Here is an 18,427-nt window from a genome sequence, read left to right as displayed (position 1 = left end):
GATGACATATACTACAGTATCTGTATATAGAGAGTTATCACTTATCTGTGGTGTTACATAGGACTGCAGGGGTCATCTACTACATTATCTGTACTCAGAGAGTTATCACTGTTTTATCTGTGGTGTTACATAGGACTGCAGGTAACATTTACTACATTATCTGTACTCAGTAATCACTGTTACTGCAGGTTACATCTACATTATCTGTACTCAGAGAGTTATCACTGTTATATGTGGTGTTACATAGGACTGCAGGTGACAGCTACATTATCTGTACTCAGAGAGTTATCACTGTTATATGTGGTGTTACATAGGACTGCAGGTGACAGCTACATTATCTGTACTCAGAGAGTTATCACTGTTATATGTGGTGTTACATAGCACTGCAGGTGACAGCTACATTATCTGTACACATCTGTGTTATCTGCGGTTGCATAGGACTGCAGGTGACATCTACTATACTATCTGACTCAGGGAATTATCATTCTGTTATCTGTGGTGTTACATAGGACTGCAGGTGACATGTACAACATTATCTGTACTCAGACAGTTATCAATGTGTTATCTGTTACATAGGACTGCATGTGACATCTACTACATCATCTGCACTCAGAGAGTTATCACAGTGTTATCTGTGGTGTTACATAGGACTGCATGTGACATCTACATTATCTGTACACATCTGTGTTATCTGTGGTTACATAGGACTGCAGATGACATCTGCTATACTATCTGACTCAGGGAATTATCATTCTGTTATCTGTGGTGTTACATAGGACTGCAGGTAACATCTGCTATATTATCTGTATTCAGTTATCACTGTGTTATCTGTGGTGTTACATAGGACTGCAGGTGACATCTACTACATTATCTGCACTCAGAATTCTCACTATGTTATCTGTGGTGTTACATAGGACTGCAGGTGACATTAACTACGTTATCTGCACTCCGAGAATTGTCACTGTGTTATCCGTGGTGTTACATAGGACTGCAGATGGCATCTACTACATTATCTGCACTCAGAGAGTTATCACAGTGTTATCTATGGTGTTACATAGGACTGCAGGTAACATCTGCTGTATTATCTGTACTCAGTTATCACTGTGTTATCCGTGGTGTTACATAGGACTGCAGGTGACATCTAATACATTATCTGCACTCAGAATTATCAATGTGTTATCTGTGGTGTTACATAGGACTGCAGGTGACATCCACTACACTATCTGCACTCAGAATTATCTGTACACATCTGTATTATCAGTGGTTACATAGGACTGCAGGTGACATCTACTATATTGTCTGACTCTGAATAATCATTCTGTTATCTGTGGTGTTACATAGGACTGAAGGTGACATATACTACATTATCTGTACTCAGAGTTATCACTGTGTTATATGTGGTGTTACATAGGACTGCATGTGACATCTACATTATCTGTACACATCTGTGGTTACATAGGACTGCGGGGACATCTACTACATTATCTGAGTTATCACTGTGTTATGTGTAGTATCGTACATTACAGTACATTGCTTACACAGGACTGCAGATAGCAGGTCTTACATTACTTACATAGGAGTGTTTACATGGGACTGTTGGTACTATAGATTACATTACTCTGCATTACTTGCATAGGACTGCTGGTAACATTACATTATACTACGTTACTTACATAGGACTGTTGGTGACGTATGTTACACTACTTACGTAGGACAGGACTGAGGGTGCAACAAATTACATTACTCTACATTGCTTGCATGGGCCTGCTGGTAAGCTATAGTACATTCCTGACCTAGGACTGCGGGTACTATCGATGGTATTACTCTGTTACTTGCACATAATTGCTGGTAACGCACAATGCATTCCTGACCTAGGACTGCGGGTAGCATACGTCTCAGTACTTACTTCAGCTGGTGAGGGGTTAATGGCACAGCCGGCTCCGGTGTCGCTGTCATTGGCAGAGCGCTCAGTACTGCCCCCAGCCGGTGTGAGCCGCCCGTGTGAGCGGAGCCGGGGCTGCCGGGACAGAGGAGGCTGCGCTGATGGAGGACGCATCTCCCGTGTGCTGGACGCGCTGAGGTGAGTCCTGCTCCCCGCACTGTGCCGCATCCGGCCGGGACCGGGCTCCGTGCAGCCGCGGACTGGGCATCGTGTCCTCCGGGAACAGGATCTGTGGGGGCTGCGGAGCCGGCGGGAGCCCCCGCTCTCTGGATCCCCGGGATCCCCCGGTGTCCTCCTGCACCCCCAGCTCCCCGGATCGCCGGGCTCTCGGGATTGTTCCTGTGCTTGTTCCTGCTCATAAAATTCCACAGACAAGCAGATTGCAGAATAAAGCGCTGAGGCTGCAGGGATTACTGTAAAGTTCAGCCGTACCAAGGGGGACCCAGAGAGGGGTGACGGGGGACCAAGGGAGGGGTGACAGGGGGACCAAGGGAGGGGTGACAGGAAGACCAAGGGAGGGGTGACAGGGGACCCAGAGACGGGTGGCAGGGGACCCAGAGACGGGTGACAGGGGACCCAGAGACGGGTGACATTGGACTAAGGGAGGGGTGACAGGGGACCCAAGAGAGGGGTGACAGGGGACCCAAGAGAGGGGTGACAGGGGGATCAAGAGAGGGGTGACAGGGGGACCAAGAGACGGGTGACGGGGGACCCAGAGACGGGTGACGGGGAACCCAGAGACGGGTGACGGGGGACCAAGGGAGGGGTGACTGGGCGCCCAGAGAGGGGTGACGGGGGACCCAGAGACGGGTGACAGGGGGGCCCAGAGAGGGGTGACGGGGGACCAAGGGAGGGGTGAGGGGGACCCAGAGAGGGGTGACGGGGGGCCCAGAGAGGGGTGACGGGGGACCAAGGGAGGGGTGACGGGGACCCAAAGAGGAGTGACACTGGACCAAGGGAGGGGTGACGGGGGGTCCAGAGAGGGGTGACGGGGGACCAAGGGAGGGGTGACGGGGGACCCAGAGACGGGTGACGGGGGACCCAGAGAGGGGTGACGGGGGACCCAGAGACGGGTGACGAGGGACCAAGGGAGGGGTGACTGGGCGCCCAGAGAGGAGTGACGGGGGCCCAGAGAGGGGTGACGGGAGACCCAGAGACGGGTGACAGGGGGGCCCAGAGAGGGGTGACGGGGGACCAAGGGAGGGGTGACGGGGGGCCCAGAGAGGAGTGACGGGTGACTGGGGACCAAGGGAGGGGTGACGGGGACCCAAAGAGGAGTGACACTGGACCAAGGGAGGGGTGACGGGGGGTCCAGAGAGGGGTGACGGGGGACCAAGGGAGGGGTGACGGGGGGCCCAGAGAGGGGGGACGGGGGACCAAAGGAGGTGTGACGGGGACCCAGAGAGGAGTGACAGGGGACCCAGAGAGGGGTGACAGGGAGCCCAGGGGGGGGGGGGGGGTGACAGGGGACCCAGAAAGGGGTGACAGGGGATCCAGAGAGGGGTGACAGGTGGCCCAGGGAGGGGTGACAGGGGGACCCAGAAAGGGGTGACAGGGGGACCCAGAGAGGGGTGAAAGGGGGATCCAGAAAGGGGTGACAGGAGGACCCAGAGAGGGGTGACAGGGGGACCCAGAGAGGGGTGACAGGAGACCAAGGGACGGGTGACAGGGGCTCAGAATGGGGTGACGGGGACCCAAAGAGGGGTGACGGGGACCAATAGAGGGATGACAAGGGACCAAGGGAGGGGTGACAGGGGGGCCCAGAGAGCGGAGACAGGACTGAGGGAGGGGTGACAGGGGGAACCATAGAGGGGTGACAGGGGACCAAGGGAGGGATGACGGGGGCCCAGAATGGATGACGGGGGACCCAAAGAGGGGTGACAGGGGGACCAAGAGAGGGGTGACAAGGGACCAAAGGAGGGATGACAAGGGACCCAGGGAGGGGTGACAGGGGGACCCAGAGAGGGGTGACAGTGGGGCCCAGAGAGCGGAGACAGGACTGAGGGAGGGGTGACAGGGGGACCCATAGAGGGGTGACAGGGGACCAAGGGAGGATGACGGGGGCCCAGAATGAATGACGGGGGACCCAAAGAGGGGTGACAGGGGGACCAAGAGAGGGGTGACAAGGGACCAAAGGAGGGGTGACAAGGGACCCAGGGAGGGGTGACAGGGGGACCCAGAGAAGGGTGACGGGGGCCCAGAGGGGGTGACGGGGGCCCAGAGAGGGGTGACAGGAAGAACAAGAGAGGGGTGATAGTTGGACCCTGAGAGGGCTTACAGGGAGACCCAGAGAGGGCTGACAGGGGGACCCAAAGGGGTGTGACATGGGAACCCAAAGAGGGGTGACAGAGGACCTAGAGAGGGGTGACATGGGACCCAGAGAGCGGTGACAGGGGGACCAAGAGAGGGATGGTAAAGGGACCCAAGGAGGGATGGCAGGGGGACCTAGAGAGGGATGGTAAGGGGACCCAAGGAGGGATGACAGGGGACCCAGAGAGGGGTGACAGGGGGACCAAAGAGAGGGGTGGCAAAGGGACCAAAAGAAGGGTCCAGGAGAGAGGAATGATAGGGGTACCAAAGAAGGAACAGGGGAATCGGGAAAGAGGGGTAACAGGGACCAAGAGAGGGGTGACAGGGGAATCAGGAGAGGGGTGTGAAAGGTACCAAGAAAGGATGACAGGGAGACTAATAGTGGGGTCCAGGAGAGAGGGGTGATAGGGGTACCACAGAAGGAACAGAGGAATCGGGAAAGAGGGGTAACGGGGACCAAGAGAGCGGTAACAGGGGAATCAGGAGAGGGGTGACGAAGGGACCAAGAAAGGGTGACAGGGAGACCAAGAGAGGGGTGACAGGGGGACCAAGAGAGGGGTCCAGGAGAGTAGGGTGATAGTGGAATCGGGAAAGAGGGGTAACGGGGACTAAAAGAGGGGTGAGGGGTAACGGGGACTAAAAGAGGGGTGACGGGTGGATAAGGAGAGGGGTGATGGGGGACCAAGAGAAGTGACGGGATCAGGACAGAGGGGTGACAAGGGGACATAGAGAGGAGATGGTATTAGGAGAGAGGGGTGAGAGTGACCAAGAGAGGTTTGACAGGGGTACCAAGAGAGGGGTGACGGGGACTAACAGAGGGGTGACAGGGGGATCAGGAGAGGGGTGAGAAGGGGATGAAGGGATGGGACAGGGGGATCAGTGGGACCAAGAGAGGGGTGACAGAATCAGGAGAGAGTTGTTGCAGGGTAACCAAAATAGGGGTGATGTGGACCAATAGAGGGTATAGGGGAACCAAAAAAAGGGTGACAGGTGAACCAAGAGAAGGGTGAAAAGGGGATCAGAAGAAGTGACAAGGGGACCAAGAGAGGGATGACTAAGGGATCAGGAGAGGTGACAAGGAGATCGAGAGAGGGTGACAGTGGTACCAAGAGAGAGGACATGGAGATCAGGAGAGAAGGGAGACAGGGGGACCAAGAGAGGGATGACAGGGGGGCCAAGAAAGGGTCCAGAGGGATCAGGAGAGGTGTGACAGATGGAACAAGAGAAGGGACAGGGGGACCAAGAGAGAGAGGAGAGGGGTGACAGGGCAAAGAAGAGAGGTGTCACAGGACCAGGAGAGGGGTGACAGGGAATCAAAAGAGGGACCAACGGGGCCAACAGAAGTGTCACAGATAGATCAGGGGAGAGTGGTGACAGGGATCAGAAGAGAGGGATAAAAGGAAACGAGAGGGGTGACAGGGGTACCAAGAGAGGGATGAGAAGGGGATCAGGAAAGAAGGATGACAGGGAGAACAGGAGAAGGGTGACAGGGGAACATGAGAGGGGCAATAGGATGAATAATACAGGATTGTTGGGGGATTAATAGAATGGTGATAGGGGGATCAGGAAAAGGGGACGAGGATCAGGAGAGTGGACAGGGGAATGAGGAGAGGGTTGACGGTGACCAAGTGAGGGAGCAAGTGAGCAAAAAGAGGGGTGACAGGGAACAGGAGAGGAATGAAAAGGTGATCAAGAGACGAGTGACTGGGGATCAGGAGATTGGTGAGAAATGAATCAATTGAGGGTTGAAAGGGGGATCAATAGATAGTTGACTGGTGTTCAATGAGAGTAGTGACAGGGAACTCTAAAGAGGGATCAATAGAGGGGTGACATGTAGATCGGGAGGAGGGGTGATGGGGATCAGGATGGTGGGGGAAGGAGATCAGAAGAGGGGTGACAGGGGGATCAATTAAGAATTGTCAGGATTAATAGAGGGGTGACGAAGATCAAAGGATGGTTGACTGAGATCAAGAGGGGTTACAGGTGGATTGTGGAAATTGGTGACGGCGATTAGGCAGAAGGACGACAGAAATTAAGAGAGGGATGATGGAGATCAGGGAGAGTTATGACAGGTGTATCGGGAGAAGGTTGACTGTCATGGGGGAGAGAGGTCATGGTGTTTAAAAAAGGATGACGGGATCAGTGAAAAGGATGAGAAGGGAACTGAGAAGAGAAACAGGGTTTACTGAGATGTGTAACAGAGGGATCAGGGAAAAGGTGTCGGGGGATCAAGAGTAGGGTGACAGTGGGATCATTAAGGGTTGACCAAAACAACGGTGATGGGGATCAGTGAGAGGGACATCGACAGAAGAATCATCTTGGAGAAGGAATCAGGGGTACAGCAGTGACTGTAGAGGCTTGTATGGTGGAACGTGAGAAATCCGGGTGAAATTATCTACAACGTCTGAATCTGATCTACCTCACATGTACTGTATGTATCCATCCGATATCTATCTATCTATCTATCTATCTATCTATCTATCTATCTATCTATCTATCTATCATCTATCTATCTATTATCTATCTACTGTATCTATCACATATCTATCTATCTATCTATCTATCTATTTATCTATCACATATCTATCTATCTATCTATCTATCTATCTATCTATCTATCTATCTATCTATCTATCTATCTATCTATCTATCACATATCTATCTATCATCTATCTATTATCTATCTACTGTATCTATCACATATCTATCTATCTATTTATCATCTATCTATCTATCAGTCTATCATGTGTCTCCTTCATTCCTTCTGTGTCTCGTCATTCCGTATTTTTCATGGTATCCTCATTCTTATACTCCATCACTAGATGTATATCTCTGGCGCATTATTATAGATCGCGTGCCGCTGGAGTATATACATATATAGCAGGTTGGATATCTGCATGTAGTGATGGGGTGATACACACCATATATATATATATATATATATATATATATATATATATATGTATTCAGTTGGTGCGGGCGCAGTGTGATCACTGGTGGTGCCTGCTGTCTGCTGCTGCTTCACTCATTTCTATTGATTGCGAGATATCAAGTGCCAGAGAAGTGATAACGTGCTACCCAGAGACTGAAGTGTGGGGAAGACCTGGCTGCAGATGTAGCAGAGCTGATGCTTTTTCCTCTCGTGTGTGTGCAGCACCCTCAGCTCCCCTGTGTCCCCGTTGGGTGGCTGTTCTGTGAGATGAGGCTTCTAGACTATAAGAATTACAGTGCATCTGACATTCAGAGCTCTATTACATCTGTGGGACTGTCACTCATTGATTTGTATGTAGCAGAGCTGTGGCTCTGCCGCTGTCCCAGGTCCTGAATTTCATAATATTGTGTATATTGCCTTGGTTTTAAGAGCAGATGATGGGTGTAGTTGTGTAATCGTTAACAGCAGCTATTTACATTCTAATAGCTGACCATGGGAAGTGACCGGTGGAAAAATATCGGGGGAACCTCGCAAATGGAGGACGCGGTGCAGGAGAAGTCCCAGGTAAGAGCATTCTAATGTGCGTCCTCTGACTACAAGCTTAGTTTCACTATACAAAAATGTAGCAAAGCAGAAGTTAATGCAGCGATTACTCATGATATGTTATCTGTGGTGTTACATAGGACTACAGGTGACATCTACATTATCTGTACTCGAGTTATCACTGTTATCTGTGGTATTACATAGGACTGCAGGTGATATCTACTACATTATCTGTACTCGAGTTATCACTGTTATCTTTGGCGTTACATAGGACTACAGGTGACATCTACTACATTATCTGTACTCGAGTTATCACTGTGTCATCTGTGGAGTTACATAGGACTGCAGGGGACACATACAGTTGTGGTAAAAAGTTTTTGCTTTCTTGGCCTTTTTTCAGTGAATATGAATGATAACACCAAAATTTATTCTCCACTCATGGTTAGTGGTTGGGTGAAGCCATTTATTGTCCAACTACTGTGTTTCCTCCTTTTAAATCATAATGACAACCCAAAACATCCAAATGACCCTGATCAAAGGTCACATACCCCATTTCTTAATACCGTGTATTGCCCCCTCTAACATCAATGACAGTTTGAAGTCTTTTGTGGCTGTTGTGGATGAGGTTCTTTATTTTCTCAGATGGTAAAGCTGCCCTCTCTTCTTGTCAAAAAAGCCTCCAGTTTCTGTAAATTCCTGGGCTGTCTAGCATGAACTGCGCGCTTGAGATCTCCCCAGAGTGGCTCAATGATATTGAGGTCAGGAGACTGAGATGGCCACTCCAGACCCTTCACTTTGCTCTGCTGTAGCCAATGACAGGTTGACTTGGCCTTGTGTTTTGGATCGTTGTCATGTTGGAGCGCAGCTTCCGGGCTGATGAGTGCAAACTCAGAGAGTTATCACTGTGTTATCTATGGTGTTACATAGCACAGCAGGTAACAACCACTACATAATCCTCACTCAGAGACTTATCACTGTGTAATTGGTATTACATAGGACTGCAGAAAAACATCTTCTACATTGTCTTTACTGAGAGAATTATCACTGTGTTATCTGTGGTGTTACATAGGACTGCAGGTGACGTCTACTATATTATCTGCACTTTTAGAGTTATTACTATGTTATCTATGATATTACATAGGACTGCGGGTGACATCTACGACACTACCTTCTCTTAGAAATGACAGCGCCAGCTCTGCTCTATCAGTACTTAATATGCTGAGCTGCAAATCAGTGTAAGTGAAGGGTTACCCACGGTCTCGCTAGATGACTGACAGACGACATGTTTGTAATACTGTGAATACTCATGAAGTAAGCTCTGTACAGTGAGTCCAGGTACTAAGACCAGGGAGCTCTGTACAGTGAGTCCAGGTACTAAGACCAGGTAGCTCTGTGCAGGGAGTGCAGGTATTAAGACCAGGGTGCTCTGTGCTGGGCGTCTAGGTACTAAGACCAGGGAGCTCTGTGCGGGGAGTCCAGGTACTAAGACCAGGGAGCTCTGTGCGGGGAGTCCAGGTACTAATACCAGGGAGCTCTGTACGGGGAGTCCAGGTACTAAGACCAGGGAGCTCTGTGCGGGGAGTCCAGGTACTAAGACCAGGGAGCTCTGTGCGGGGAGTCCAGCTACTAAGACCAGGGAGCTCTGTGCGGGGAGTCCAGGTACTAAGACCAGGGAGCTCTGTGCGGGGAGTCCAGGTACTAAGACCAGGGAGCTCTGTGCGGGGAGTCCAGGTACTAAGACCAGGGAGCTCTGTGCGGGGAGTCCAGGTACTAAGACCAGGTAGCTCTGTGCGGGGAGTGCAGGTATTAAGACCAGGGAGCTCTGTGCGGGGAGTCCAGGTACTAATACCAGGGAGCTCTGTACGGGGAGTCTAGGTACTAAGACCAGGGAGCTCTGTGCGGGGAGTCCAGGTACTAATACCAGGGAGCTCTGTACAGGGAGTCTAGGTACTAAGACCAGGGAGCTCTGTGCGGGGAGTCCAGGTACTAAGACCAGGGAGCTCTGTGCGGGGAGTCCAGGTACTAAGACCAGGGAGCTCTGTGCAGGGAGTCCAGGTACTAAGACCAGGGAGCTCTGTGCAGGGAGTCCAGGTACTAAGACCAGGGAGCTCTGTGCAGGGAGTCCAGGTAGGTACTAAGACCAGGGAGCTCTGTGCAGGGAGTCTAGGTACTAAGACCAGGGAGCTCTGTGCAGGGAGTTTAGGTACTAAGACCAGGGAGCTCTGTGCAGGGAGTCTAGGTACTAAGACCAGGGAGCTGTGTGCAGGGAGTCTAGGTACTAAGACCAGGGAGCTGTGTGCAGGGAGTCTAGGTACTAAGACCAGGGAGCTCTGTGCGGGGAGTCCAGGTTCTAAGACCAGGGAGCTCTGTGCTGGGAGTCTAGGTACTAAGACCAGGGAGCTCTGTGCGGGGAGTCGAGGTACTAAGACCAGGGAGCTCTGTGCGGGGAGTCCAGGTACTAATACCAGGGAGCTCTGTACGGGGAGTCTAGGTACTAATACCAGGGAGCTCTGTGCGGGGAGTCTAGGTACTAATACCAGGGAGCTCTGTGCGGGGAGTCTAGGTACTAATACCAGGGAGCTCTGTGCGGGGAGTCCAGGTACTAAGACCAGGGAGCTCTGTGTGGGGAGTCCAGGTACTAAGACCAGGGAGCTCTGTGCAGGGAGTCCAGGTACTAAGACCAGGGAGCTCTGTGCAGGGAGTCCAGGTACTAAGACCAGGGAGCTCTGTGCAGGGAGTCCAGGTAGGTACTAAGACCAGGGAGCTCTGTGCAGGGAGTCTAGGTACTAATACCAGGGAGCTCTGTGCAGGGAGTCCAGGTACTAAGACCAGGGAGCTCTGTGCAGGGAGTTTAGGTACTAAGACCAGGGAGCTCTGTGCAGGGAGTCTAGGTACTAAGACCAGGGAGCTGTGTGCAGGGAGTCTAGGTACTAAGACCAGGGAGCTGTGTGCAGGGAGTCTAGGTACTAAGACCAGGGAGCTCTGTGCGGGGAGTCCAGGTTCTAAGACCAGGGAGCTCTGTGCTGGGAGTCTAGGTACTAAGACCAGGGAGCTCTGTGCGGGGAGTCGAGGTACTAAGACCAGGGAGCTCTGTGCGGGGAGTCCAGGTACTAATACCAGGGAGCTCTGTACGGGGAGTCTAGGTACTAATACCAGGGAGCTCTGTACGGGGAGTCTAGGTACTAAGACCAGGGAGCTCTGTGCGGGGAGACCAGGTACTAAGACCAGGGAGCTCTGTACGGGGAGTCCAGGTACTAAGACCAGGGAGCTCTGTACGGGGAGTCTAGGTACTAAGACCAGGGAGCTCTGTGCAGGGAGTCCAGGTACTAAGACCAGGGAGCTCTGTGCGGTGAGTCCAGGTACTAAGACCAGGGAGCTCTGTGCAGGGAGTCCAGGTACTAAGACCAGGGAGCTCTGTGCAGGAAGTCCAGGTACTAAGACCAGGGAGCTCTGTGCAGGGAGTCCAGGTACTAAGACCAGGGAGCTCTGTGCAGGGAGTCCAGGTACTAAGACCAGGGAGCTCTGTGCAGGGAGTCCAGGTACTAAGACCAGGGAGCTCTGTGCAGGGAGTCCAGGTACTAAGACCAGGGAGCTCTGTGGAGGGAGTCCAGGTACTAATACCAGGGAGCTCTGTGGAGGGAGTCCAGGTACTAAGACCAGGGAGCTCTGTGGAGGGAGTCCAGGTACTGGGACCCACGGAGCTCTGTGCAGGGAGTGCACATACTAGGACCATGGTGATCTGTACAGGTAGTTTGAATACTAGGATCAGGGGGCTCTGGGCATTTTTGTAATCCCTTTTTTATGGCTTCGCTGTATAGGAGTTTTCCTTTTGAAGCATAATGTGCAGAGGATTTTCGCAGTTTGAGCTGTGGGGATGAGCCGAGCATTGATCTACTGCGGAGGTCAATCCTTTTTCCGATAGCAGGTTGTGTGGACAAGTCGGAGGAGTGATGTGAACTGTCTGGGCCTCATGACTGATCATCGGCTTTTGGGCTCTGCAGTGCAGGGCAGAAGCTGCAGGTAACATTGGGGGGCATTTTATTACATAGAGCAAATTCTGCAGGTAACATTGGGAGACACTGTATTACTGCAGATGTGCACTAACATCTGGGGGCGTTGTAATATATGGGGTGGATTCTGCCGGTAATATTGGAGGACAGTATATTATTACAGATGCTGCAAGTAGCATCGTGGGGGGGGGGGGCTCTGTAATATATGGGGCAAATGCTTCAGGTAACACCGAAGGGGGCTGTATTAAATAGGGGGATGCTAGTGGTAACATAGAGGGAACAGTATTATATGGAGCGGATGCTGCAGGTAACATCGGTGGACAGTGTATTATATGGAGAGCATGCTGCAGGTAATATCGGGGGGGGGGGGGGGGCACAATATTATATGGGATGAATGTGCACTGTGTTATATGGAGCGGATGCTGCAAGTAACATTAAGGGATGCTGTATTATTGCAGATGCTGCATCATATGGGGTGGATTCTGAAGGTAACATCGGTGGGTGCCGCATTATATGGGGTGGATTCTGCAGGTAACATCGGTGAGTGCTGCATTATATGGGGTGAATTCTGCAGGTAACATCGGGGCAGTGGTGTATTATATGGGGTGGATTCTGCAGGTAACATCGTGGGTTCTGCATTATATGGGGTGGATTCTCAGGATAACATCGGATGGGTTCTGTATTATATGGGGTGGATGCTGCAGGTAATATCGGGGGTGCAGCATTATATGGGGTGGATTCTGAAGGTAACATCGGGGGGTGCTGTATTATATGGGGTGGGTTCTGCAGGTGACATTGGGGGGTGCTGCATTATATGGGGAGGATAATGACACTGACACTTGGGGTGCAGGATAATGACATTATCACTCGGGGTCCAAGATAATGACGCTCACACTCAGGGTACAGGATAATGATGCTGACTTTCGGGGTAAAGGATAATGATGCTGACACTCGGGGTGCAGGATAATGATGCTGACTTTTGGGGTAAAGGATAATGACGCTGACACTTGGGGCGCAGGATAATGACGCTGACTTTCGGGGTACAGGATAATGTTTCTGACACTCAGGGTATGGGATAATGACAATAACACTCGTGATACGGGATAATGACAATAACACTCGGGGTATGAGTTAACGATGCTGACATTTGGGGTAAATGATAACGACGACACTCGGGGTACGGAATGACACCTACTTTTCGGTACGGGATGATGCTAACACTCTGTGTACAGGATTATAACTCTGACACTCGGGGTGCGGGATAATTACGCCCATACCTGGGGTACTGGATAATCACCCTGACACTCGGGGTACAGGATAATGACGCTGACGCTAGGGGTACAGGATAATGACCCTGACACTCTGGGTACGGGATAATGACACTGACACTCGGGGTACAGGATAATGACGCTGACACTCGGGGTACAGGATAATGACGCTGACACTCGGGGTACAGGATACTGACATTCGGTGTGGGGATAATGACACTCTCAGTATGATAATGACACTGGAACTCGGTACAGGATGGATGATGACGCTGACACTTGGAACGCCCCCTTGTGCCTCATTTATACTCAGGACGGCATTTGGGAAATATGTCCTCAGATTTTCTAAATTGGTTTTGCAGTTTTGTTTCTGATCTGATAAAACTAACATGGATTTATCTCCATGAATCTCATTATCTGAGATATTTCCAGAATATTCCGTCTTCCTCTCGGTCACCAGCGCTCTGAAATGCTGCCCCTACTTAGATTGTCAGCCTCTTGCCATTATTACCAGCCAGTACCCAGAACCCTCTCTGCGGTCTTCGATGGTAATTGGCGCCTTGCATATTAAATCACACGTTCTTCTTTGTTCTGGAGCTTTTACGAACAATCAAGTCTGGATTTGAGGTCTTCACTATTAATAAAAGGCGGATTTATAAAGATTCCTGGGGAATGGGAGTCCTCCCCGGAGATATCTGCCTAATACCACAGAGAAATCTATCCACACAGCAAGCAATCTGCTCAAACCTGATAGATAGATAGATAGATAGATAGATAGATAGATAGATAGATAGATGAGGCAGCACACCACATAAAGATATAATCAGTATTGGGACCTGTTCTCTTCAACATATTCATTAATGATCTGGTAGAAGGTTTACACAGTAAAATATCGATATTTGCAGATGATACAAAACTATGTAAAGCAGTTAATACAAGAGAAGATAGTATTCTGCTACAGATGGATCTGGATAAGTTGGAAACTTGGGCTGAAAGGTGGCAGATGAGGTTTAACAATGATAAATGTAAGGTTATACACATGGGAAGAAGGAATCAATGTCACCATTACACACTGAATGGGAAACCACTGGGTAAATCTGACAGGGAGAAGGACTTGGGGATCCTAGTTAATGATAAACTTACCTGGAGCAGCCAGTGCCAGGCAGCAGCTGCCAAGGCAAACAGGATCATGGGGTGCATTAAAAGAGGTCTGGATACACATGATGAGAGCATTATACTGCCTCTGTACAAATCCCTAGTTAGACCGCACATGGAGTACTGTGTCCAGTTTTGGGCACCGGTGCTCAGGAAGGATATAATGGAACTAGAGAGAGTACAAAGGAGGGCAACAAAATTAATAAAGGGGATGGGAGAACTACAATACCCAGATAGATTAGCGAAATTAGGATTATTTAGTCTAGAAAAAAGACGACTGAGGGGCGATCTAATAACCATGTATAAGTATATAAGGGGTCAATACAAATATCTCGCTGAGGATCTGTTTATACCAAGGAAGGTGACGGGCACAAGGGGGCATTCTTTGCGTCTGAAAGAGAGAAGGTTTTTCCACCAACATAGAAGAGGATTCTTTACTGTTAGGGCAGTGAGAATCTGGAATTGCTTGCCTGAGGAGGTGGTGATGGCGAACTCAGTCGAGGGGTTCAAGAGAGGCCTGGATGTCTTCCTGGAGCAGAACAATATTGTATCATACAATTATTAGGTTCTGTAGAAGGACGTAGATCTGGGGATTTATTATGATGGAATATAGGCTGAACTGGATGGACAAATGTCTTTTTTCGGCCTTACTAACTATGTTACTATGGTACTATGTAATCTAAGTGCTATTTATTAGCCCATGTGGTGACGTTCCAGTCTAGAAGTGTGGACCTCTCTCAAGCTAGATAGATAGAATGATAGATATGTCATAGATAGATACAAGAGAAAAACCAACCACCCTATGGATTACCAGAGAGACTACACGCAGGTATTATATCACAAAAATATATCTTTATTCTAATTTCCTCATGGCAACCATCTAAAAAAATGTATACTTATGTACGCGCCACAGGACTTAAAAATTCATTTATGGCACCCAAGTACCCACATAAATAGTCCCCCAAAAAAAAAATTAATAAGAACAAAATCAGTTAAATATTTAAACAATGTGCCTCAATCCACCACTTTTTATCTGTAAACATAAAGTGCAATGTGCTAAGGACCTACAGTCCACAAAACATGTGCTCAAACCATCAAAAAAGTGCTATGTGCACAAGGGACAAGGAAATAGTGCTTAATATGTTAATAGAAGTATTATATGCCCACAGAGCAACAGCATGTGCTCAAAATCCTATAAAGTGTAATGTGCTGAGAGGAAGAACATAATAGTGGGTCTTATACCTTTAAGGGTAGCCAGGTCATGCGATCGCGTACCCCGACGCACGTTTCGGATGATTTCCTTCGTCAGGGGATGATAACTATAGACTCAGAGCGTCCACCTAACACTGGTGCCCCTGGCAATGCCGGTGCATGCGCGGTCAGGATGACCCGGAAGTTCCAGCTCCCTCTCCACGTGACCGGACGTACGGGGCCGAGTACCCGACGTTTCCAAGGACACGGGGACGCGGCAAGAAGGAACTCCGAATCACAGACCAGGCATGCGCACTACCTGAGGCTCAGTCTAGGAGGACACACATAGAAGCGAGACTCAATGTCACATACTCCAGGGATCCTGGGTGGATATACTAAGGATCCAAGTACTAACCCATATTTAAATATGGATACAATGATAAGTCCCAGGAGAGGCTATCAATAGTGGTGGATCGTTGCCATTTAACAACTCAAAAAAAAGAAAAAAGAAATATATATATATATATATATATATATATATATATATATATATATATATATATATATATATATATATATATATATATGTATATATATATATATATATATATATATATATTGGACACCAAAAATAGCATCTATATAATACTGGTTCAAGTGAATAACAGACAACAATGATTATTATAAAAATTACTAAATATGTGAGGTACAGCAAGACAAAAACTCATAGTAAATCCATATAAACAGCAGGATCGATGGGTGGATCACCCACACCAAAAACATGTAATTAAATCAGTTAGTCTTGCTCACCCAGGGGCCAGCAAGGAGACGCAGAGAGTGTGCCAGTGATTATGGGTGAGCAAGACTAACTGATTTAATTACGGTACATGTTTTTGGTGTGGGTGATCCACCCATGGATCCTGCTGTTTATATGGATTTACTATGAGTTTTTGTCTTGCTATACCCCTGGTTATTTATGAGTTTTTGCTTATCCCCTTTGCTGTACCAGTGTGTCTCTGCACTTATTTTCCTCCTTTCTGCCAATATGTATGGCTTTTATTGATTGTATTGACTCAATAAAATTTCTTATATTTTAGTCATTTTGTGGTGGTCTATGTACTCCAATCCTTTTGGTGTTTCTAATTCTATGGGAGTATTCCATCTATCTAATATATAAAGCTGAATGTGTGTGTGTGTGTGTGTGTGTGTGTGTGTGTATGTATGTATGTATGTCCGGGATTGGCATCTGCACCGTCGCAGCTATAGCCACAAAATTTTGCACAGTCACACGTCTGGACCCCGAGAGCGTCATAGGCTATGTTGTGAGGCGAAATTTTAACCCCGCGCTTTCCAATTCACCAAACTATTTAGCCCCTATCTACATAATGGGGAAAAAGTGAAAGGAAAAGTGTTGGAAGCGTCGCAGCTACAGCCACAAAATTTTGCACAGTCACACGTCTGGACCCCGAGAGCGTCATAGGCTATGTTGTGAGGTGAAATTTTAACCCCGCGCTTTCCAATTCACCAAACAATTTTGCCCCTATCTACATAATGGGGAAAAGTGAAAGGAAAAGTGTTGGAGGCAAATTGACAGCTGCCAGATGTGAACAATGGGGGACTTAAACAATGAGAGCGATGGTGCCAAAGATTATATACCATACAGTTGCTAAGGTGGGGCCCCGACATGGGATACTCACCACACATGGGGATATGAACACACACACAAAATGCGCCACAAACTACCACGTGCTTGAACACATATACCACCCTCAGGACACATTTCACCACACATACACCAACCTCGCCACATAAAAGTCAAAACACAAAAGTCGCCGCTCAAAACTCGCCACGCGCAAAACTCGCCACATGCAATGCTCACGCAAAACTCACCACAAGTGCAAAACTCACCTCATGGAAAACTCGCCACACGCAAAACTTGCACACGCGGAAAAATTGCCACATGCACATAAGTTGCAACACATGCAAAAGTTGCCTCACACAAAACTTGCACATACTCAAAAGGCACCACACATAAAACTCGCCATGCGCAAAACTCGCCATGCGCAAAACTTGCTGCACACAACTTGCTACACTAACCTGTCACATGCAACTCGACACACAAAAAGTTGCTACACGCATGTTGCCACACAAAACTCATCTCACAAAAGTCGCTACATGCATGTCGCCACACGCAACTCAACACACACAACTTGACAAACGAAACTATTAGGTATTCTCCTTCAAAAATAAAAATCTGATTAATAAGCAGACAAACTACAAGAGTAACAAATGTACCATATAGTAAATACGGCAGCTGTCAGTCACATGACCTGTCTATTATGTGTATGTGTGAGCTAATATATACTGCCAGGGGGAGGGCTTCCTGTTGGCTGGGGATTTATCAGGCTGCCAATTTAGCTTACAAATACTGAGGTAAAAATACTGAGCAAATAACGTGTGAACGAGGTCTAATACAGGAGGAGATGACACACAGGTATATACTATATACAGGGGAGATGACGCACAGATACAGTTAGGTCCATATATATTTGGACAGAGACAACATTTTTCTAATTTTGGTTATAGACATTACCACAATGAATGTTAAACAAAACAATTCAGATGCAGTTGAAGTTCAGACTTTCAGCTTTCATTTGAGGGTATCCACATTAGAATTGGATGAAGGGTTTAAGAGTTTCAGCTCCTTAACATGTGCCACCCTGTTTTTAAAGGGACCAAAAGTAATTGGACAGATTCAATAATTTTAAATAAAATGTTCATTTTTAGTACTTGGTTGAAAACCCTTTGTTGGCAATGACTGCCTGAAGTCTTGAACTCATGGACATCACCAGACGCTCTGTTTCCTCCTTTTTGATGCTCTGCCAAGCCTTTCCTGCGGTGGTTTTCAGTTGCTGTTTGTTTGTGGGCCTTTTTGTCTGAAGTTGAGTCTGTAACAAATGAAATGCATGCTCAATTGGGTTGAGATCAGGTGACTGACTTGGCCATTCCAGAATATTCCACTTCTTTGCTTTAATAAACTCCTGGGTTGTTTGGCTTTATGTTTTGGGTCATTGTCCAT

The 18,427-nt window shown here is 48.5% G+C and overlaps 1 protein-coding gene across 2 annotated transcripts in view; it reads left to right on the top strand.

The window, feature by feature from the left end:
* Positions 1-2,022: 2,022 nt before the first annotated feature.
* Positions 2,023-18,427, top strand: part of FIBCD1 (fibrinogen C domain containing 1) — a 109,919-nt gene continuing 93,514 nt past the window's right edge. The window contains exons 1-2 of one of the 2 annotated variants that reach the window (XM_069747532.1): positions 2,023-2,080; positions 7,671-7,748. In XM_069747532.1, the coding sequence (XP_069603633.1) occupies positions 7,677-7,748 (72 nt within the window). In that variant the 5' untranslated portion in view covers positions 2,023-2,080; positions 7,671-7,676. Of the gene's footprint in view, positions 2,081-6,087; positions 6,684-7,670; positions 7,749-18,427 lie in introns of those variants that run through there. The other variant, XM_069747533.1, reaches the window with a different exon arrangement.

This window comes from Ranitomeya imitator, chromosome 2 (assembly GCF_032444005.1).
Source record: "Ranitomeya imitator isolate aRanImi1 chromosome 2, aRanImi1.pri, whole genome shotgun sequence".
NCBI classification, from domain to species: Eukaryota; Metazoa; Chordata; class Amphibia; order Anura; family Dendrobatidae; genus Ranitomeya; species Ranitomeya imitator.
This window is presented reverse-complemented; position numbering and strand designations above follow the sequence as displayed.